Source organism: Eptesicus fuscus, chromosome 16 (assembly GCF_027574615.1).
Source record: "Eptesicus fuscus isolate TK198812 chromosome 16, DD_ASM_mEF_20220401, whole genome shotgun sequence".
Taxonomy (NCBI): Eukaryota; Metazoa; Chordata; class Mammalia; order Chiroptera; family Vespertilionidae; genus Eptesicus; species Eptesicus fuscus.
In genome coordinates, this window is record NC_072488.1 from 22,489,626 (window position 1) to 22,514,331 (window position 24,706).

The window sequence follows — 24,706 nt, forward strand, 5'->3', positions numbered from 1 at the left end:
ACACACACACACACACACACACACACACACACACACACAATGAGTGTATGTATGTTCAATCATAAATTACTGCCCTGTATTTCTGTTCTCTAAAAAAAATCTGAAAAATATAACCTGTTAATTAAATTTTCTCTCAAGTAGACTGATCAATGAGTACTGCTTTTCAGTATAAAAAGAACAGATTGCTAATTGGACTAATAAATGTTTCACATGCTTGAAAAAAATCAATTATAAAACAGGAAACTGCAACTGTATTTTAGAAACATGTTAGATATAAAAATCACTATATACCCTGTAATCCAAGAAGAAAGGAAAGGCATAAAGTCTATTTGCTATAAACTGACTTAAACTTACAAGTAAAACCTGTCTTACCATTTACATGGAAAAAAATCTTTTTAAAAGGCTTAAGTAGTGAATAATGGAAAAAATGTCAAACAGAACGTTTAAAATGCTAATTATATTGCTCTCTTTGAAGATTAACAAAGGTGATGGATTTTTCTGGCACTTGTAAACTCTTCAGAGTCACAATTTAAAAAAAGAGAATGTTAAATCCATTTGATATAAAAATAACTCTGAACATCTTTAGTTCCCTTTTGGGAAATTTGATTCTGAGGAACTTAATGAAAATGTCCCCCTCACTAGCAACTGTACTTCACTAAGATTAAAAAGGCATTCAAATAGGGGAATGACCAAGATACTTGTGAAAGTAGAGGATCACCTCTTCAATATAAACATGGGTCCAATATTAAAGCATCTGACACCTGTGCATACCTAGCACTCTCCAGAGTGCCGTTCTTTCAAGTATAGATCACACATCCCTTCATAACAAGAAAAATAAGTGGAGGGTGAAGCAGGAAAGCAAGAGTCTCCCTTGATTTGGCAAAAGAAGTGAATGAACATATGGAGATTTAGACTAGCGAGGAATCCCCAATAGCATGCTGCACTCAAGAGTGATCATGGAACTCATCTGCACACAGAGACGGTCACAACCAAGGAGGCTTTAGAACAATTTCTAAAAAAGACCCACTTCCTGCCCTAAATAACAGTCTGCCCCTCCCCCACCTCTTCTGGAGACAGAAGATCTGGCCATTAGAGTCACTTGGTTTTATCTCATTTATTTTTCACAACTATCCCAGAACACTATTTGCTTCTCTATTTTACAGAGGAGGGAATGAAGGCTAAGAGATCTCAGCAGGCAGTGGAGCGGGCAATCGAGCCCACATAGTCTTACTCTAGAGTCTTTCTTCTCAAACACTATTATATTATAACAGAACTACTAATTGGGAAAAGCTATACAGATGACACACAAGAAAAAAGATGAAATCTAATCTAAAAGCAGAGGATAGGCTATGGGACCATGGGTGGGTCGAAGGGGCCCAGGGTAACCAGGGAGTCAGAATGGTCGGCACTACTCTAGGAGCTGGCCACATATGTAATTTTGTTGAATAAATGCATTATTATCTAAATGTCCAGTGGAGCACAGAAATAAACAAGGAAAAGAAGAATAAGAAAGGCATTTATATGAGTAACTGTATGCCAACAAATTGGACAACCTAGAAGGAATGGATAAATTCCTGGAAACATGTCTAGACACCAATCAAGAATGATTCAGGAAGAAATAGAAGAATGAAACAGACCAATAATGAGTAAGAAGGCTGAGTAAGTAATCAAAGACCTCCCCCCAAAAAAAGCCCAGGGCAGTTGAATTCACTGGTAAATTCTATCAAACATTTAAAGGAGAATTACTGCAATCCTTCTCAAACTTTTCCAAAAAGAATTGAAGAGGAGGGAACACTCCCCAACACATTTTATGAGGCCAGTATTACCCAAAGCCAGATAAGACCCTACAAGGAAAGAAAATACAGGCTGATATCCTGATGAGTATAGGTGTAAAAATATTCAACAAAATACTAGGAAAACAAATTGAACAGAACATTAAAAAGATCATATACGATGATGAAGTGGAATTTACACCTGGGATGCAAGAATGGGTTAACAAATGTAAATTAATAAATGTAATATATTACATTAATAGAATGGAAGATAAAAATCATATGATCATCTCAACAGATGAGTAAGGGGGAGGGGAGGGAAAAAATGAGGGGTGAAGAAGGAGAACAAAGAAAAAGAAGGAGAAAGGAGAAGGGGGAGGAGAGGAAGGAGGAAAAGGCAGAAGAGAAAGAGGAGGAACAAGAGGAGATGAATGATTCTTTTGAGATTCCCAGCCTTAATGATGTATTCCCCTCCTATTTCCTTATTCCTATGCATAGCTCATTGCAGTCTGTAGAATTATAATTTGTTCATGGGTCAGGAATGGTTTCTTTCATGGCCACTGGTATTTAAAAGAGCTGCATAACATCTTGTCTACACAGGATCATGGATAAATTCCATAGATACCCTGGAACAAAGGTTCTCAACCTGGCGTGATTCGGCCTCCCAGAGGATATGGGGAAATATCTGGAAATATTTTTGATGTCATAGCTGAGAGGGTGGGTACTAGCATCTGTTGGAGAGTTGTTACCAAACATATTACAATGCACAGTATAGTCCTCGTACCAAAAAATAACCAGGCCACTGCCAAGGAAGGACAGAGTGGAGGGGCTGGAGATGTACAGTACAGAGAAATATAAGAATGTCACAAACAATAATACAGTTTAAAATAGAAAGTTTTATTACTTAAACTTTCCTTTAGGCCCATGGGCTGATTTTCCTTCAGGCCTCTGGGTGGCTGCCAAATTGTCTGGCTATCCTCAACCACAGTGCTTTTAAACAGCCAATGAGTCCTCAGTCACTGAAGTATCTGGGGTGCTCTAAATAAATCCAAGGGCTATGGAACAGGTACACATGCTATGCAACCTCAAAAATGCATCCTCAATAAAAGTATTGCGTTTTTCCTGTTAGTTTGGCATGTCCAAAAACACACAACAAATAGTGCTGTTTGCATGGGCTGGAGACCCACCAAACCAAGTGCATCATGTAACAGGACCACATACCATCAGATAGTTTGTAAGAATTCTGGGAAACAATAGGAGCCCGCTAGTGCGTCCACAGCGTGATGTTTTGTTCTGCTGTGTTTTGAAAGTACACTCAGAATTATCTTCAGTCATAGAAAGTATCAAACAATAAGGCTAGGAGGGGGTGGAAAGCAGGTCTTCCAAGATGAAAAATGAACTTGGAAAAGTGCTAGATTAATCTATTTAGGAGGATCCTATATCTCCCTTTCAGTTTATGAACTTCAGATCCCCCCTTCGAATGCTAAAAGACTCCTTTGTCTGGGACAGTGTGACAGTGTTCCCTTCTTGATTCATCAGGTTTCTGATGGGGTCTGAGGGAGGGAGTGTAATTCAAAACAAAACAGGTGCAAGGAATAACAACCCAATAGGTAGGAACTCAACCCTTAAAAATCAGAACTAATCTCAGCTCTTATAATCTTTAATATAATCTACAGGAAGGTAGAGAACACTGAGCAGAGGATCTTTTGTGGAGCATGTTCACATACAAAGTCAAAATTGCTGAAAATTGACTTATTTCTCCTTTATGCACACACTCACATATCATTAGGAATCCTCACAATTTTTACAGTATCATTTCAATGTTAATTAGTTTTTTAAAGACACAGCTTCCTTTAGCTCAAAGTCTTTCATTCACCACCTGTATCAGTGGACTTCACATTTTGGATCACAAACCAGTATCAGGGTTGGTGGTGATGGCAATGGCAGATAGAGCACCAAGTAGTAATAATAGCAACTAACATTCACTGAACACTTACTACCAGGTGTACCGGTTAATAATGTGGATTTTGTAATCAAAGAAAACACGATAATTTCAAGAGAAACATCAAAAGTGCTTTATTCAAAGTAATGTCCATTTCCCTCATCTTTCAGGTAATTTGTGGATATTGTCCCAATAGAACTTTTCTTGTTTTGAGGCAAACCATTCAGAGATCCAATTTTCCACTTCTTCGTACGTTTTGAAGTGCTGCTCAGAAAGTGCGTGTGCCATCGATCAGAACGGAACGTAATCTGAAGGAGCAAGGTCTAGTGAATATGGCGGGTGGGTTAATACTTGCCAGGCAAGATCTTTTAACGTGTCTTTAATTGGTTTTGAAGTGTGTGATAGTGCGTCATTATGAAGCAAAATTACTTTGCCATGTCTTCTGGCACATTCTGGTTGTTTCATGATCAAAGCGTATTTCAAATTGATTATTTGTTGTCAGTAGCGATCAGTATTAACAGTTTCACCTGGTTTTAGAAGCTCATAATACACCACACCTTCCTGATCCCACCAAATGCAGAGCATTGTCTTCTTTCCAAAGCGATTTGGCCTTGCAGTCCATGTTGATGGTTGACCTGGATCAACCCATGATTTGGTGCATTTGGGATTCTCAAAATAAACCCACTTTTCATTGCCAGTCACAATTCAATGCAAAAAAGACTTTCTTTCGTGACGTTGAAGCAACATTTTACTGAAAACTTTCCGGTTTTCCATTTGTCTCTTGTTCAGTTGATGTGGCACCCATTTTCCTTCCTTTAAAATCTTTCCCATTGCTTGTAAACGAATGGAAATTGTTTGTTGAGCAACGTTTAAGCTTTCTGCAAGTTGTTTTTGAGTTTGACATGCATCTTCATCCAATAATGCTTGTAATTGTTGGTCTTCAAACTTTTTCAGTTGACCTGGACATTCTTTGTCTTTCACATAGAAATCATCACTTTTAAAGCATTTAAACCAGCATTCACATTTATCTTGAGATGAAGCATGTTCACCATAAGCTTTCCAAAGTATACGATAACTTTCAGCTGTACTTTTCTTCAAAATAAAGTAATGAATTAAAATTTCCCACAAATGCTCTTTTTTTGCCACAAATTTCGACATTTGTAAGCGTAAAAATATCTATGTTAAAACCTTCAGAAAATTTGACATATGAAGTTTTGAAGCTTGCTGTCAATACAACAAAATAGCATACATATCAAATCGCATATGTATCAACATATGTGTAACTCCATCTACTGAAAAAAGTCCGCATTATTAACTGGTACACCTGATATATGCGGAGACCTTGCTGAGCACTACCCGTGTATTATTTCATTTCATCCTCACAACCAACTTATCAGGTAGTTTTACCTTCCCATTTACAGAGGAAGAAGTGGAGGCACAGAAATCAACTGGATCAAAATATCACAGCTAGCAAATAACAGAATTAGCATCTATAAGGAAGCAAACTTAGCTCTTACTCACTACATAGAATGACCTCTTTGAGTACATGCTCCCAGCTTTTATACTTATTTAAGAAATTATATACTACTCTATTCATATGCTATGCACATTATACATCAGATACAAAGTAATAGTTAAGAGGATGAAAGGAAAGAAATAACATGCCAACATTTTCTGCCCTACGCATTACTGTCTTGCACCCTGCATTTGAAGCCCACAGGCCTGCAGAGTCCAAATATCTTAGTCTGGCATTTGTGGTCTCACATGTTGACCCTTGCCCACTTTACCAATCACATATCCCATCTGTTCCTGACACACTCCTGGAACCAATAGACTGGTGTACTCATTGTCCCCTGCAAACACTTCTGCATGCCCTGCTCTGTGCCTCGGTTCATACCAAGTCCTTTGTCTCAACAGCAGAACACTAGTTTAAAGGTTTATCCCAAGACTCAATGTCCCCAAGAAGCCGCCTCTCACTCTCCCCTCAGATGTGTGTTCTCAGCCACTTGCCTGGCACACAGCACAGCCAGGTATTTCGGTGTACTTGTTTATGATGTGGTAAGCTTGTTTTTCACCGCAGCTCACAGATCTCTTGAGGGCAGAGATTGTTACATATTAACTTTTCTCGATATTCTCCATGGTACCTGCATAGTATTATGCACAAATAATCACTCAGTAACTATCTGCTAAGTAAAAGAATATACAGGTACAGACAGTTAAAGTAAAGGAGAGGAGGTGATGTGATGAACACTTTCCTGAGCTTACAGGAACCACTGACTGACTCACTATGCTTTTGTGGGGAAAGAACTTCACAGTCCCTAGTAACCTCCACGTCTAGCATGGGACAATATTGAGCACACAAGTTTCCCAAGCAATGACATCCTTCCTGGCCTTGTTTATCCACTATTGCCAACTCTGTGGACACTTCTCCCTGGTTAAAGGCAGTATCAAATATACAGAAATGTAACCAACTCAATTTCAGGAGAAAAGATGTTTATTCTTTATTTAAAAAAAAAAAAGTTTTCCTTTGTCTTTTGGTGGGATTTGCTCAAACGTTACTTTTTCAATAATTACTATTCTGACACCTTATTTAATACTACCATTCTTAGGAATTTCTGATTCCCCTTATCCTACTCTACTTGTTCTCTTTGCCCACAGCAATTATTACCTTATAATAAATGTAATTTACTCATTTATTATCCTAATATATAAAAAGCCAGGGGCTGTCATGACTGAAACAACCGGACCAAACACAGCCTGCGTGGGGCAACAAGGCTGGCAGGGGGGTTAGTGAGGGACGACCAAATGACTGAACAGCAGGCTGCGTGGGGCGACCAGGCCGGCAGGGGGGTTAGTGAGGGACGACCAAACAACTGAACAGCAGACTGCATGGGTGACCAGGCAGGCAGGGGGGTACTGAGGGATGACCAAATGACTGAACAGCAGGCTGCGTGGGGCGACCAAGCCGGCAGGGAATTAGTGAAGGACGACCAAACGACTGAACAGCAGGCTGCGTGGGGCAACCAGGCTAGCAGGGGAGGTATTTGGGGGTGACCAGGCCAGCAGGGGAGCAGTTGGGGGCAACCAGTTGGGGCGACCAGGTCAGCAGGGGGGTGGGGGGCAGTTGGGGGCGACCAGACCAGCAGTGGGACAGTTATGAGTGACCAGGCCAGCAGGGGGGCAGTGAGGGGCGACCAGGCTGGCAGGCAGAGGCGGTTAGGGGTGATCAGGCTGGCAGGCAGGTGAGCAGTTAGGAGCCAGCGGTTCTGGATTGTGAGAGGGATGTCCGACTGCTGGTCTAAACTGGCATTCAGACATCCCCTGAGGTGTCTCGGAGTGGAGAGGGTACAGGATGGGCTGAGGGGTCTCCCCGCGCCCCCCCCCCCCATGCACGAATTTCATGCACTGGGCCTCTAGTGCTTATTATCATAAAGTAGCATAAATTTTATTATAATATCATACACTACTGCCTGTCTCCTTGCCTCCAGAATGTAAGCTCTGTGACAGCGGCGATGAGAGCCAGGGCCTGCCTCTTGTTCTCTGATGTATTCCAAGCACCTAAAACAGTACCTGGCATGTTGGTGTTCAATCAACAGCTGTCAAATGAACAAATAAACAGACCATGTCAACTTCCATTTCACCCCACATTTTGAAGGCCCAAGAGAGTCATTCTTGCCCAAAAATTTTCTTTCCCTCACCCAAAGAAATAGTATAGTGGTTGACTGCACAAACTTGAAAGCTTTGAATCCCAGTTCCACTTTGACCATTTCTCTTTGCATAACATTAGTCAAATTTCCACCTCTCTCATTCTCAGTTTTCTCATCAGTATAATGGGAATAGTAATAATCCCAGAAGAGTCTCCATAGGTACTCAATAAACACACACACATTCAATAACTGGTGTGCGTATATATGTATGTATATGTATGTATGTATGTATGTATGTGTGTATATACATTTCTTTTTCACCATTACGTCCTCTACTTTAATTCTGAATAATACAAAAACCGGGGACATATGAACTGACAAATCTCTAAATTCTACGTACCCTGACTGATGCTGTGAGTTCAGAGAATCACAGCACAGCGGGAGGACCCTGGCCAGTGACAGCGATGGTGCACTGCAGCCATGCTCTGGCCCTTGCAGCTAAGAGCTGTCCTCCAGACCTGGCAAGCGCTCCCTAAGAAACACAAACCAATAAAAGCCTTTCGATATTTATAAGAAAGGGATTAATTCATCTTCAAATGTAGCTTTTTAATTAAAAATGACTTTTCTAGGCTTATATCCAGAAAAAAAGAATTGCCAAAAAGTAAGGTTTAATAGGGTTTAGTCTTTCTTTCTTTTCTTTTTAAAAGCCCAGTGCTTCCCGATTCTTTTCATGTCAAAGCACACGTATAAAATAATCTTTCTTTGGCACTCTGGGGTAAACAGATGCTGCTACTCCCAGCTGCAGGTAAATGCCTGGAGCCCCCAGCCCCCTAAGCCCTGGGAGCCGAAGGAATCAATAAATACTTGGTGCATGCACAGCCGCAGCATTGAAGAAGCTCTACTTTAGCCCTTTTTGGGCTGGGGTCTTCCTAGCAATAAGATTTTTCTCCTTTCACACGAACACAAGTGCTCAAAATGAAAAAGTGAATCCAGCTACTAGTCACAAGAGTGAGCATTCTCTTTATGACTCACCTCAGAGAAAGAGCACACTGACTATTTATAACTTCCAGCATCAGCATAATTCCAGGCTTTTGTTTTTGATTTTCCATCCTGAAATTATATTTTCTGTGTATAAAATAAACAACAATGGAGATAGGCCAACCTAAGTCACCAAATGGAATCTGTCAAGTTATGTTCCAATTCTAGACAGCTTGAGCATTCTACTTTATGTTTCACAATTTGGTATCTTTAAGAAATATGAAGAAGATATTGAAATTCTTTAAGCACAAGGTGCTGTCTTAAATGGTCATATTTTTAAAAGATGGAATTGATTATTCTTTTAAATTATACTTACAACCGTAAGTTCTGTTGCAACAATATTGGTTTAAAAATTTTTTTCTAAAAACATTCCTTTCCTTTTTTAGAAAACTGCAATAGAATTTCTACTTCAGGCTACCTCTAGCACTGATTTTCTATTTGCTTTCGCTGCTGCTTCTCTCCGTAGAAGAGAGTGAAAGATGGCTGGTCTTATCCCTCCATTTCTTGACCAGTGACTCCTTTAGATGACTAGCTGGCTGAATCGGCCTACCTTCCTTTCCTGGTTTTCTCCTTTCTTTTCCACAAAGGCAATGCCAACATCTGCCTCTGTTTGTGTCCTCATGCTGTCCCTCCCAGACCATTACCCCTGCTCCCACCCCCAAAGAGACCCTAACTCTAGCCCTACTACGGAGTGTAACTGGTGTTACAGGCTAATGCGGAAATCACTTTCGTTTCAGTCTTCTTTTATGCCAGATGTCCTGTGTGGTGGCTTTAGATTTTGCCTCATCTTCATTTGTTACTCATATGCTCCCTGGTCCCTGAAGTGTTTAGTTGGCTCATTTGGTTTCTAACCCACAACTCCCCACACTGGCAGGTGAGAGCCATGCTTAGAACAGGGCAAACATATTATAGTGTCCACTGAATTGAATTCAATCTTGACTACTTTTTCATGGTTGCATCAGCTCCCAGACCCAGAATCTACAATTCCTGCAGGTGCCCATGTTTCAGAGGTTTTGTCATAACCCTTAAAGATGACAGAAGGTATAGCAACTGTGAACTTGGCTATAACCTAGCTCCCAAGGCAGGACTCTATATTTCTAGGTTAGGAGTATTAAATGGGAGACTTAAGAGAAGTGATGAGAAACAGAAGAGCAGATTGTAAGGCTAAAAGCAAGACACCCATGAAAAACACACAAGGTGACAAAACAAGCCAGAGGAAAATCATTTGGGCAAAAAATGAAAAAGGATCCCCCGTCAAATTTATAGAAAATATTCCTTTATTAACTTTTGGTCGAGAATATGTTTGTATATTTTCAGAAAACAACTCCGAGACCATGTGGATTCCAGCAACAGAGAGGAATCGACAGGACTACTCCAGCCATGAAGACAGAAGAGAAGCAGTCCAGAGATGGAAGATGCTGATGTGGCCTTCCCATACTAGCAGTTAGCAGCTGTGCATCACTGCAGGTTGCCCAGGACCAAACCAGACAGAGTCGGACCTGCATTACCATCATTTGTCCACCATCCAGAACTGAAATGTCAGTGTTGACATGTACACATAAGGAACTGTTGGACATTGAAATTGGGTCTCAAAAGAACTGTTAGTCCAGAAAGAAACTCACTACACACTGATTCATTTGCCTGTCACCATAACCATTATTGCTTGTCTCATTTTTGGTTCTTATAAGTGTATTTCTAATAGCACATGATCTCACTCATCTAGGGGAAATAATGAATAAAATAGACTGATGAACAAGAACAGACCCAGAAACAAGGAGGCATGGATCAGACTGTCGGGCCTCACGGGGAGGGTAGGGAAAGGTGGGGGTAAAGGGGAGAGATGAACCAAAGGACTTGTGTGCAAGCATATGAGCATAACCAGCGGTTAAGGACAACAGGGGGGTGGGGGCATGTGTGGGGAGGGGTGTGGGATGGGAATGGGGGGATGAGGACAAATATGTGATACCTTAATCAATAAAGAAATTTTAAAAAAAAAGAGAGAGAAGAGCAGAGGGAAGGAAGGTACAGTAAGTGCTTTTTAATAAATTTTTAAAAATTATTGATTTTTAGAGAGAGAAGAAGGAAGAAAGAGAAACATTGATTTAAAAGATATTTTTATTGATTTCAGAGAGGAAGGGAGAAGGAGAGAGAGATAGAAACATCAATGATGAGAGAAAAATCATTGATAGTTTGCCTCCTGCATGCCCCCAACTGGGGATGGAGCTGGCAAACCAGGCTTGTGCCCTGACTGGGAATCAAACGTGACCTCCTGGTTCATAGGTCTATGCTCAACTACTGAGCTACACCAATCAGGCAAAAACACTGATTTGTTGTTCCACTTATTTATGCATTCATTGGTTGCTTCTTGTATGTGCTCTGACTGGGGATCAAACCCAAAACCTTGGGGTGTCAGGATAATGCTCTAAACAACTGAGCTACCCAGCTAGAGCACAGTAAGTGCTTTTAAAAGTCTTTTACCAGTTGTAGCTGCTGGGGGTTCCACTGACTTCCTCTGTCCCTCCGTATAATACCAATGGACTTTGTTTCCAATATTGTAGCATCATGTCAAATTAGATTTAAGGAGACCAATGGAGTGACAAGGAATTGGAAACAGGGTGAAGACGGATTCTTGGTTTGGTTTCCCTAAGCATCAAAAGTTGGATTCACATTGACTATCAGGGATGCTGCACATTTTAAAGAGAAAAAGAGCTCCGGAGTCTAACATTTTATCTCTTCCCCGGGCTACCTCTGCGACTCGACACAAGTCAGTCTCTCAGGCTGATCTCAGTTTTCTCGTCAGAGCCCGGGCTGGGAGGCTGGGGGAGGCATGTGAGTGTGTGTGTGTGTGTGTGTGTGTGTGTGTGTGTGTGTGTGTGTCTGGCAGGAAGAGCACCTACCTTGCTGGTTGCTGAGAGCTTTAACGAAATCACATATGCAATTCACGTGGAACGCAGGAGGTGCTCAAAAGGTTCCTTTTACTTCTCTTATGGCAGACTTTCCAAATGCGTGGGCCTGGGCTGTCTGAAGTGCATCCCTGGCTAATATTTCATGTCAACCCAAGTATGCAGCTCTGCTGCTCAGCTCCACGGCCAGGAAAGTGGGACCTTTTCCACCCAGAATTCTAAAAGTGCAGCAATCAGGCTCCAAATTTGGGGAGAAGAAAAAAATTTTAGAAAAGTGTTCAACAGATTCTGCTGGTAGAAACTGAGAACGCTTAATACCAGCAAAGGGATGTGAAGAACTGTGGTGATTAGTTGCATTAACTAAAGAAAAAAAGAACTCCTTTGCCTAGAATGTTCAGATAAAATACAAAAGTGGCTTTTCTGCTTTTCACAGTAGCTAAATAGCCTCAACTGCCCACTGTACCTAACCCATATACAAGAACGTAGAGAAAGCGCAGGGACCACCTTTTTATTTTTATACCATCAGAAAAAGAACCAAAATAGACGGGAAATGAAAAAAAACAAAACTCAAAATTCAAACTTTTACTTCAAATGGCATATATTTCCTTATGAAACACCAAAAGGCGAGTTAAATACCCAAGAATCAGAATGAATCTTTCCTTGTGGTTGCTGGCCAAACTCTTCCTCAACATAAAAGAACATTTTTGGACTCCAGTGTGATTTCTCGGGACTGATAAGTCACCTAGTAATAATCTTAAGGCCCCAACATGCAGAATTTTGGCAACAAAAACAGACAGTTAATTCTATTTAAAAGACAGGGTAGCCCTGCCAGTGCTGTTCCCAAATGAGGTAATGTCCATAGCTCTTATCTAGCCTTTATTGAGATTTAATGTCATTTACCACTGGCTCTTGCGAACCTGCTGCATAATCTCACCTTCTCTGATGTGCGTTACTTCCAGTCCATTTCAACATTACAATTAGGAACCTCTGGTTTTTAAAATGATTAAGAAATGAACCTCATGTGTTTTTATTTTTTTGCATGTCCTATAATTTGAATCTGTCTTCCGTATCCCCAGAACATTGAGAGATTGGCATATTTCTCGTTTTTAAGGTATACAATAAAAATACTTCTGAGGTTTGATATATTTATGTAAACATTTATCAAAGAAGTAAAAATGTATAATTCAAGAAAATGTTCTGTGAAAGAATTTGTTTTCTGATTACTAAATGATTTCCTGCTTCTGCAAAAACAACCATTTTATATTTACTTAGCTGGCTCTGAAAGTCCCATGGAGATTATCATTCCTTTCAATCCCTAACTTCACTTTTCCAGGTGCAGGCCTTTTACTGATTCCAAAGGTGGCTTTATGTGGAGAAGGAATCCATAAGCTGTAGAAAGGAAAGAGGAAAAGAGCCCCCCCACCCCCAATCTTAACCCCTAAGCTTTCCCCATAAAGAACAACAGGGTGAATGAAATAGAACTATTACAACACAGATGAGACACCCGAATGGACATGACAAAAAGATTTTCACATGCTTCTGACTTCCTTTCTTCAACCAGAGTATAAACCAATCTTGGTAAAGACAGGAATCTATTTGACAAACATGAGCACAATACCCAACACCCATACTGTTGTTTTTCCAACAAACCCTGAATGTCTCCAGCGCTCAGGAACAAGAGCAACAGCCACAACCACCCAGAATCAGAGGGCTTTTACCTTCCCATACTGTTTCATATTTTATGTGGCAGAAAAAGTAAATTTGAGGATGTCAAACGCAGCCCAGAGACAGAGAAAATGACCATGTATTGTTGCTGGGCAGACTGGTGGTGTGTGTGGGAAATTCGGCCGGGAGGCCCATTTGAGTAACTGGTGAAAGAGCCAAAGAAGCAATTCCAACCCCACCACTTCTGACAAAGTTCAGCCAATAGTGGATCTTCAATAAAGAAAATCTGATGGCTAATTCCCCCTAACAATCTGAGCCTTCCTTGTAACTCAGCGCACAATCGCGGGATCTCTGAGGAGCCTGTTCTGCATTACTCATTATTGCCAGCCCCTTCCCTTCAAAGAAGCAGCAATCTGATAGCATCAAGAGATCTAACTTTATGGGCCTCACAGTCCCATCTTTAAAGCCAAGATAATAACTTCTGCTCCTCTCTTTATCACAGGGATATAGTGAAAACCAAGAAAGATGAGTGCTTAAGAGTTTATACGGAAGAAAGCACCAAAGTCTACAATGTACGTAACATAGCCCAGAGGATCTGATCTGGGAGCCTCAGGGGTCATACATTCTTTTCAGGCGGTCTGCAAGATTAAACATTTTCCAAAATGATACTAAGACATTGCTTTCCTCTTTTATTCTCATTGTTTCACAAGTGTATAGTGGAGTTTGCCAGAGGCTACAGGTATGTGACGATGACATCACTCTAATGACTAATGGAATGTGTACTTGTAAGATCTTGTGTTTTAACATTTTCTGTTTTAGTTTCTCATTAAATATTGATATTTGGTATCCTCAATAACTTTTAAGAGCTTAAAGAAGTCCTGAGAGCAGTTTGAGATCTGCCAACCTAGAACTTCAGTCTCACCCAAACTTGCGGTTCTCAGATGGGCTGACTTCTCACCCACCCTGAGCCTTTCTACCAGTTGTTCTGTCTGCATGGGAGACTCTTTCCCCCTTCACTTGACTAACTTCTGCTCTCTACTTAGATGCCACTTTCTTGGGGAAGCCTTCCCTGACTCCCCCAAGACCAGTTAAGTGGCCCAGCTATGTGCTCCCCTGGTATTTAGCACAGAACATTATGGTTGCCCATTTCTTGGTCTTCTCTTGGCCTTGACTCCTTTAATGCAGGAACTGTTTTGACTGTGACATAGTAGTCTGTAAGAGGCATTCAGTTGCAATATATCAAACAACTAAGGAAGGAAGGAGAGAAGATAGGTTTTTCTTGCATTCTCACCTAGAGGGAATCAGTTACTAAAAATATTAGTTTTCATTATAGCATAGGCTCATTAAAACTATGATAATAACAATAATAACTATCTATATATTTTTATATACCAGGTACTATGCTAAGAATTCTAATAACTTTATATAGACATTAATTCATTTAGTCTTCACCAAATCCCTATGAGGTATACACTACTATTATCCTCATCTCAAAAACAACGACACAGATGTGCGGGTAGTGCACATCTAGATTTGAGATTTATACTTGGACAGCCTGGCTCCAGAATCCCATGCCATTGACCTCACATGTCAGCAGTGTAGACCTCTAGCTTATAAGATACTTTGGAATATCAAGGCCATTTCTCAACTTTGCTCACAAATCAGAAACATGACCCAATATTTAAATCCCACTCCCAGCCATGGTGAGTGACCACAACAGACACATGAACATCAGATCTCCTCACCAATACCACCTGTCCCCGAGTTTATAGTTAGGGTTTAAGAAGAAGTTTCAATAAGAAGTCTATTTATTAAAAATAGAAGTCTCCTTTGTAGCATGGAGAAAATAGGAAAGCAGGGTCTGATATTTCCATGTACAACTCTCCTTGTACTTCTTGGGCTAATCTCTCTTTCAAGGAATGCTCACAACTTCACCCTGAACAAGGAGCAGCTTAGAATGTTCCATAGGCATACTTGATGGAAAAGACACAATTTTATCTGGTTCAGAAAGGTAAGTCCAAATGGGAAAGCATACTGTAGAAAACAGGATTTAATGCAACAGATGACCTGGCAGAATTACAGTGTGACACTGTATTCATGATTGTAATGAAAAAAAAAAAAAAATACACCTAGGAAATCCTTGTTCTTTCAGCAATAGAAAAAGTTCTATGAATAAAGTTAAAAGCTTGTGCAATAAATCTTCACCTGCTAACACTATATGAGAAACTAAAGTTTATCCTGTGGTGTTTGACAGAAGTCACACAAAGCAACTTTACTTACCTGGAGAAGCGTCCCATGAATATGGTTTTGCCGGAAACACTGGTCAGTGCAATTGGGGAGTCTGGCCAACAGAGTTCGGATGGTAGCAGGGATTTCATCTCTCATAACAAATGGAACCAAGGCACGAGCTGCCATTTCACGAGAGCGGTAGACAGGTGAGTTACCACATCTGGAAAGAAATAAAAACACAAGACCATTCAATACTCACTTTCACATCTGTGCCTTTGTATGTGTGGATCTACCTAGCTCTGGCTGGGAGAGTGAAAGTGAGGGGGTAATGGAATTGCTCTTTACTACAAAAGATGGGTTTTTTTTATACTTCTGTTATTCCAAATGGTTGTGTGTGTGTGTGTGTTAGTTCTATAGGCAACTTTCCTTTTCTTATAAATATCATTAACATCTATGATTCTATCACAGGGATAAATGGAGATAGGCTTTGGGAATAAGACAAGAGGCAAAAATGGCTTACTCCTCAGCAAGCAAACAAAAGCACCATGATAAGTGCCATGAGGATGACACTGCTGTCTTTGAGGAGCCTATACTGTAGTTGGCAAGATGAGAAGTACGTTTGAGAGTTGAAAGATGATCAAAAGCACAAGGCAGTACTGGAAGAATGATAAGCAAGTAATCTTGACATTATGGCTACAAGAGGATAAGATTGTGGGTTGTGGTTCTGAGAAAAATGTAACTTAGAAAACCTAGCATAATTTAAGCACACCAAAAGCAACCAGGCAATTGTTCTATCAGGTACAGTGGAAAGCAAGGGTAGATGCTCTAAGTATAGGTAGATGTGTCTGGTTGAAGCAGAGACTCTTAAATAACAGTGGAACTTAAGGCTGAGAGGTGGGTCACCTCAGACTAGGGAGTGCAAAATGGCAGACTATATGATCTGAACTTGCCAAGAGAACAAAAGTGGATCCTCAAGTCACCAAATCCTTGCCTCTGGGCTAACTCACACTGAAAGAGCTTGAATAGAAACACCAGCTCCTAAATAAGTAAAAGTCATGGACAAGTGGTATTTTGAGATTCTACAAAAGTCATCGGAAAGGCAGGCCATCATCTAAGGGCCTCTTGACTTTGTAAACACTCAGAACCTGAGAGTACACAACCATTTTGCTGAAACTATGCACTTGAGAGCCTCCCAGACACAATCGTATTTGAGAGGAAAGCCCAATATAAGTCCTAGCCTAGAGAAGTTCTTGATTAGAATGCTCAAGACTTCATGATCATTCATCCAATTAAAAAAGTAACTCAACTTAGAATCAAGAAATGTCTTGGATGCCAAGACAAGGATGGCAGAGGAGAGCAGGACAAAGAGATGGGCTCTTGTTTAGTTTGTTTGTTTTTGTTTTTCTCAAAGTTAATCAGTATTCCAAGAAGGAATTACTGGTAAAATCAGAGCCATTAGGCCCATGTGGCCGGTTATGCTGAGCATGTAGAAGAACAAAGGCCTATGACTGAAATGCTTCTAACACCTATCACCGACATTTATCTTAATAAGACAATAAAAGTACAGTTACAATTTCTATATAAATCGACTGATCTAAGCAGAATTTCATCATGGAGAGTAGGGTAGGAGGAGGAGGTAGGGAAAGGAGAGAAAGAGATGTCAGGTAAGTCAAAACACTGTCACCCTCCCCACCAAAAGTGTAGGTCCGTGAGATAGGTCAATCAGCCCACACTTTCAGGTGAAGAGCTCCCCTTACATTATATTACGGGAAGACAGTGAAGGCTAGTTACAGTAGGTAGCTAGAGATTTCCCAAAGGTCTTTGACTAGGTTCTGCCAACTCTAAAATGATTAAATGTTTAATCTGTAATTGGCAAATGCAGTAAAATGTTTGCTTTGGCCCAAGGGAGGGTAGGAGGGTGAGTAAGAAAACTTCATTTGACAGAGAAAAGAAAATACTCTGAAAATGCTTTGAGATTTAATTAGCAAATGACCTCACTCAGCACAGTCATTTGTCCTAAGCTTTCCCTTCTGTCTGTCCCCCACTCCTCCAATACACACATTTTGTGCTATAGTGTGTTTTATGTTACCGAAAGGGCTCTTGTGTATAAATGTTTCTTTTCAAATACAAATAACTCTGACATGGTTACAGATGTTTAGTTTCTAATTAGTAGTAACTGTACACTAAAGAATGCCCCTCCTTTTACTCCTGACCTTTTACAAATGATGATTTCCCAAAGGAATCTGGCATCCATACAGAAGAAAGAATGGAAAGTGGGAAGAGAGCCAACATTTTCTGCTTTCGGATACCCTGTACTAGGGTACTTTCCAAATGCACACAATCAGGTTAAAGAGCAAAACAAAACCTCCCCACAAAAAAAGTAATGCAATTACAGAAAAAGAGAAGAAGCCTATTTTAAAAGTAGTATTTAATTAAGAAACATTCATTATAAAGCAATGATTAAATGTAACTTCAAACTTCTCTCTATTGCAAATTGTTTAAATGGAAGGGTAGATTATAACACACACACACACACACACACACACACACACACACACACATACACACAGCAAAAAACCATTTCCAGGTTACTGTTCTGTCAGCTATTAGAAGCAGGGAGGGGGTTCTGATGGGATTTAGCGTTTCTCCAGATATATGTGGCCCAGAGTGTAAGGGGATAAACACTGTCTTTTTAACCCTAAGTGAAATATATCTGAAGCTAAACTCTATTTTTCTCCTGGGCAGAGTCTTCCAGTTTGATTCAGGAAATGTGCCAAAACCAGGTAGAGATGCTCTTTAAGAACATAGAAGCCAGTGGCTCCAAGGACGGAAAATGAGAGCTAAAATGGATTTAGCCTGCTGTGAGCACTGAGTTTTGTGACTCGGACAAGTCATAGCAATTTCTCTGGGTCTCAGATGAGCTGAGAGTGGTGGCAATAATCTGTAACCAGTGCTCGGATGTGATAGCTACGAGATCATCCCAAGAAGAAAGGTGTTTTGGAAATAGAAAGTTTTTGTAGTGTGCTGTGCCTTTGTCCAGTACAGGATCAGCAGAGCCTAGGACAGTGATGGGCAACCTTTTGAGCTTGGTGTGTCAAACTTCGCCAAAAAACTGAGCATAACTCGGGTAGTTTGTCACTTTGAGGAAAAAACTAACTCCAAGACTCTAGTCGCAAATGTTTCATCCTCAGGAGCAGCAAATGTTTCATCCTCGGCATGCGGCCGCGTGTCATCAGAAATGGCTACACGTGTCAGTGCTGACACGCGTGTCATAGTTTCGCCATCACTGGCCTAGGAACTGCAGGCCTCGAAAGTGGCCCCAACAGGAGAACTGAGACTGTGGTGTGAATGCTGCACCATTTCAAAAAAATTATTAGTCAATTATAGTTTACATACAATAGTATATTAATTTCAGATAGACAACATAGTGAATAGACATCTGTATACCTGATGAAGTGAACACCCTGATGGGTGTAAGAGAAGACAGCAAATTCATGACACAAAGGCAAGATTTTCTTTTTGGCTCCATTGAAAGTGAGGAGGAGGAATCTCAAGCCCTTCTGAAAAGAAGTGGAAGAGCCTCTATTTCTCCCAGTCTCAATTTCTTCTGGAAAATAAAGAAAAAAAATGCCTGGCAGGCATGGCTCAGCTGTTGAGCATCGACCTATGAACCTGGAGGCCACGGTTCGATTCCTGGTCAGGGCACATGCCCGGGTTGCGGGCTCAATCCCCACTGTAGGGCATGCAGAATGCAGCTGATCAATTTTTCTCTCATCATTGATGTATCTATCTCTCTCTCCCTCTCCCTTCCTCTCTGAAATCAATAAAAATATATTTTAAAAAAATAAAGAAAGTGGACGTGGAATCTTAAAGGCCTTTTCTACTTTTACCATTGTTTGAAAACATTTTCCTCAGTAGCTCTAGCTGTGCTCTAGGCCTGAAAACCAGGTCCTCCACAGGATCCGAGGGACACCTTTGGACTTCAGGAACCTGAAGATCCCCAGGAGTTTAGAATGCAGTATTCTGAGCAGGGAAAGACCACTCTTCTGAGATCATCCCCCCACTCCATTCAGTTTCACAGAGTGATGGTTAAAGTTCCCCCCTCCCCCTCTAGGTATTTCCCTCTTATATTTGCCCTGAGAATCTGTTACAGTTTTCCTGAAAGGTTTCACAAGTAAGTGGGCAGACATCCACAAAACTGGCTCTGCTCACCCATTCCTGTAGGCTGGGCATGGAGACATCTACTGAGGGCCTAGCACAAGCATGCACTGAAGATGGGTTAAACACAAGAGAACCAGAGAGAGAAATCACTGCCCAGCCACAGGGAACCTAGAGGTAGGGGAGAAGATGCAGTCGATCAGCCAATGCTGTGCAGGGCCATGCGAAGTAAACACAAGATGCTGTAGAAGAACTGAGGAGGGACCAAGAGAGGAGGGTGGGTGCGCTGGGAGACCCCAGGCGGCTGTGACTAAGTGGGGTCAGGCAGAAAGAATACTTGGGTTTGGTGAGAAAGGGGTGTTCTTCCCAGGCCTGTGCCTTTTCCTACATGGACCCAAACTGCTCCTCAGTGCATTTAATCAGAAGGAAGGGAAGCGAGGGTTACTAAGTGTGTGCCAGGACTGCTTACCTACTTTAGACTATTTCACTTTGCTAAATCTTCACTACAGGGTCATTATCATCATCCTATTTTAAGATGAGGGAAGTGAGGTTCCCAACATAAAACTAGCAAGTGGCAGGTCCTGCTTTCTAATTAGGGTCTGTCCACCTGCAAAGTCTAAGAATTCACAATGCAGTTGTCTCAAAATCCTCTGAGCCTTAGAAAAACAAACTGTTTCCCGAGTAACCTGTTCAACCTAATCACCCTGAGGTGTGAACGACTTCTGGAATGAACCCATCTCTTATTGGTAGATTGTGAAGCAGAACAATAAGATGGTGCTGATAATAAACAATATTTACTGAGCACCGACAGGGGCCAGACTTAGTATTAAAAGCTTTGCATGTAATACATCATTTAATCCTCACAACAAGACAGAATGGCTGAGAGATCACTTCCAAGCAATGTGGGGAGGTATTTTTGAACTGAGTGGACTCTGTAAGAGCTGGGGGCCTTGAGCAAGTCACTCCCGAGTGACTGTCTTCAGAAAAGTCTCAGAATGGCTTCAGGATCCAGCCAATAACTCCCTCCACTCTCCCTCACTGACATAAGCCATGTTCCCCCACTTCCTCTACATTCCCAGACCCAGCTCCAGTCCTGATCCCCACTTTGCAGAGGTCAAGCTGTACCTTCCACAAAACAGAAGTCTCCAGCTTCTGCTGCTAATGAAAATGATCATCTGCGTTCTCTAGATGCCCCTACATGACCAAGGGGTTAGCATCTTGAGAGCTGGCCTGAGTTGGAAGACACTGTCTGACCTACACCCAAGCCTCTGACTGAATTTACTCACGAATGCCCTGCCATTACGATCTGCTTCTCATACAGCATGCCTGTCTGCTCATGGGGAATGACAATCTTCAAAGTTGAGACAACTTTACCTTGCAGGGTATCTCTGAAGGCTGGGTTAGCAGGAGTGGCTGGGGCCTCAGGTTATACTATTAAGATAAAAAATCTTTCTATATATGTTTTGTCACATTAACTATTATTTCATCCTTAGTGCCGTGCATATTGTAGTTCGCTCTTGCTGGAATGAATGTCCTTTCACCCTTGTACATTTTGGAACTCCTCTTCATCCTTTGAACTCTGCTCAGGTATCACTTCTTTGGGAAAACTTTACTGTACCCCCTCTGGTGAGAATCAATCACTTTCTTTCCCATCCCTGTCCCTGTGATTGCATATTTAGATCTGTCAGAGCAGGGGACACGTCTCATTTGCCTTCCCCACAGTACTCCTCGGGCATCATGCTGGCTGGATCAAATCTTGAGAGCAGAAACAAGGTCTTTATACTGCTGAGTAAAATAGAACATAGGACAGGAGTTAAGAACATGTTCTGGAATTCAGCAGACCTCACTTTAAATCTAAGTCCTGTCACTTACTAGTGTCTGACCTTGGACAGGTCAGTGAAACACCCAAGTTTTTAATCTATAAAATGGGGAAGAGTAATGATCTCAGAGGGCTGTTAGGATGCTTAAAAGAGATATCACATACTATTTAATAAAAGGGTAATATGCAAATTAACCATCACTCCGTCACAAAGATGGTGGTACCCATAGCCACAGATGGCAGTGCCCAGTCCCCTCAGCTTGCCAGAGTCCCCTACTCCTGGGGGGACGGCCACTGAGAGTGGGCAGTGTGAATGGCCTGGTGGAATGCTTGCTTTGTCGCCGCAGCGACGAGGCAAGCGTTCTGCCCCCACAGTGGAGTAGCTGGGACCTCTGGGCAGCGCACGCACATGGCCTTCTACATGGAAACTTGGCAAGCACGTCCCTCCTGGGCATACCTTAGGCTTTACTGCTTAGGTTGTCTTTCCTCCTGTGTCTAAAGAGAGGCTGAGGACCTGCTGTTGCTGGGTGTTGCTGTCCCTGGGACTGCTGCACCACAGGCTGCAGGGCACTGGCACCCTCCGGAACTGGGTGCTGCTGTGGGGAGCAGTGCCCACTCCCTGGGATCCACCTGGGCCCGGCATGTTCAGGGGAGGCAGCTGGGAGCAGACAGATCCTGGGCTTGGGGAGTAGGGGGTGGGGTACGGAGCAAGCAGGAGGAAAGGAGGTCAGGGCGATTCATTCCAATGGCTCTCACTCCAAGGCCTCATTCAAGTGCAGAAAGCTCTCCAGTGACGTCAGAGCCTTGGACCTCGCCTTGGGATTCTCTGACTCCCCCACCCTTAGGCTGCAGCTCACCAACTTCAGGGAGGGAGGATGTTTGAGAAACCAGCCTGTCTGGGTGGAAAAGAGTGCGGGAGCATCCCTCTGTTCGCTTCTGTCTGTTTTCTCTTTGTAAATCCCATTTCTGGTTTTCTACACTCTTTCTAAGGGTGACCTGGCTTTTGACAGCAAAAACAGACTCCTCTACAGTTTCACAGCAGACCTCATGGACTGATTCTGTTGCCTCGCCCTCAGAAACCTGCAGGTGTATACATCATGTTCATGTAAAAACATTCAAACCTGTAGAGAACTTTTATGAGTTTACTTGAGCCAAACTGTCCACACTTGCTGGGAAGCAGAATCCCAAGGGGTTAGGACAATGATCCAGAGAATGGCTGTTTTTTGCTTTGTTTTATTCATTCTTCTTTTTTTTTAATTTAATATATTTTCATTGATTTCCAAGAGGAAGGGAGCAGGAAAGAGAGACAGAAACATCATCAGTGAGAGAGAATTACTGGTCAGTTGCCTCCTGCACGTTCCCAACTGGGGAGCAAGCCCACAACGAGGCAAACATCCTGCCCCAGCCGCGGAGAGCCTCTGGGCTGCGGAGAGCCTCTGGGCAGTGGGCGCGGAGTGGCCAGGCCCGCAGAGAGCAGAGAACCACGAGTAGTGGGCCTAAGCCATCAGGGCTCCAGGATTGGAGAGGGCTCCCCTGAGGGCTCCAGATTGGAGAGGGTGCAGGTTGGGCTGTGGAACCCACACCCCGTGCACGAATTTCGTGCACCAGGCCTCTAGTATAAAACATAATGCCTATGAGTTAGTGATCAATACATCGCAGCTATTATTGAGTCTGGTAGGTGGAATAACTTAAACTTAAAGCTTAAACAACATGTACAAACTCTCTAGTGTTCGCTATCTCAATAACTGGCCGAGGACACAGGGCCTTGATGTACCAACAGGCTTCAGGAGCTCACCAAAGCCTACTCTCCCCCTCCCCACCAACAGAGCTGGAAAGGAGAGAAAGAACATTGAGTTTCTTTGGGGCCAATTGAGTGTGAGACCCTCTGCCTTTATTCTTCAGGTCCAGGGCCCACATCCTATTTTCTGCCAATTCTAATGCTGTTTCACCAAAGATTTCTTTTTTCTTTTCATTGTATGTTGTTCCTAGTTTCAAATTTTGCCTTCAGGAAACATATATATGTGTGGGCATGTGTGCATGCATCAAAGAGAGAAACCGCTAAAAAAACAAGTTTGTACTAGTGAATTTGAAAAAGCAGACATTTCAGTGTGTCCTGAGACTATTAAATATGTTTTTGTTACAAATGTGGCATTCCTGAAGTCCATCTTCCACATTCTCAGGTGAGCCCAGTGCCCATCAAAGTTGCCAGATTCTCTACTTGTCCTTCCTATACCAATTTTCAGTTCATCAGAGGACCTACCACCACCTGAACTACGTGTTCCTTTTCCTACAACTCAAACCACTAACACTTAAAAGTTGCATTTACTGTAATCTTGCTCTCTGCATAGCTCATGGATTTCTTTATTCAAATATATTTCTTGGAAGGGTAATAGGTTCAGGACTTTTGAAGTCTGATTTTTTTAAAACCCTTGGTTTGGGTAGTGAGGGGGAAATAAGAGCAGTCGACAGTGGCTAAGCTAAAAACTGCATATTTCCAGCTTTCACGGACAAAAAAATATATATGGATCGGCAAGTAGAATGTTTAGTTTAAATGTCTATGTACTGGGCAGCTCAAAGCAGTAATTGCTCTTTGCAATTCAACTCCAAGCAACACGTTAAAATCTTTTTACAAAATATTTTTATGAAGAAAAGCCAACAATAAGCCACAAGAGAACATCTGAAAACTGCAGTGTGGAACCACCTGAGACAGTCCAACCAGAGTCTAATCCATAGAAGATGCCTCCAAGTCACCAGGGCTCCATCCAGACTGACTAGCCACAGGCTGTTCGTCCCAAAGTGGTAAAAACGGCAACTGCCAAGAGCTGGAAATCAGCCTCCATCACTTTGACATCCCTCCACTTGTCCCTGTAAGACCTGCACTTGGCCACATATATGGCAAGGACATGGGGTCATGGATGCAATGGCCACTTGCATTCACACCAGTTCTTTTTTTTTTTTTAATATATTTTATTGATTTTTTACAGAGAGGAAGAGAGAGGGATAGAGAGTTAGAAACATCGATGAGAGAGAAACATCGATCAGCTGCCCCTTGCACACCCCCTACTGGGGATGTGCCCGCAACCAAGGTACATGCCCTTGACCGGAATCGAACCTGGGACCCTTGAGTCCGCAGGCCGACGCTCTATCCACTGAGCCAAATCGGTTTCGGCCCACACCAGTTCTTTTAGTGTTACAAAAAAAAGCAAGGGAATTTTCCAACAGGGACAGGGGAAAGTATCCAGGACGGAACTTACTTTAAAAAGGTCTTTGAATTGCCCTAGCTGGTTTTGCTCTGTGGATAGAGCGTCAGCCTGTGGACTGAAGGGTCCCAGGTTTGATTCTGGTCAAGGGCACATGCCCAGGTTGTGGGCTCGATCCCCAGTAGGGGGCATATAGGAGGCAGCCGATCAATGATTCTCTCTCATCATTGACTTTTCTATCTCTCTCCCTCTCCCTTCCTCTCTGAAATAAATAAAATAAATATATGTATTTTAAAAGACCTTTGAATAATGCTCTTTAATTACTTAGAATTA

General features: G+C 42.0%; 1 protein-coding gene across 1 annotated transcript in view; it reads right to left on the reverse strand.

Moving 5' to 3' along the window:
- Positions 1-24,706, reverse strand: part of THADA (THADA armadillo repeat containing) — a 293,480-nt gene that overhangs the window by 122,010 nt on the left and 146,764 nt on the right. The window contains exon 28 of the mRNA XM_028140017.2: positions 15,248-15,416. Coding sequence (XP_027995818.2) covers positions 15,248-15,416 — 169 coding nt within the window. The remainder of the gene's footprint in view (positions 1-15,247; positions 15,417-24,706) is intronic.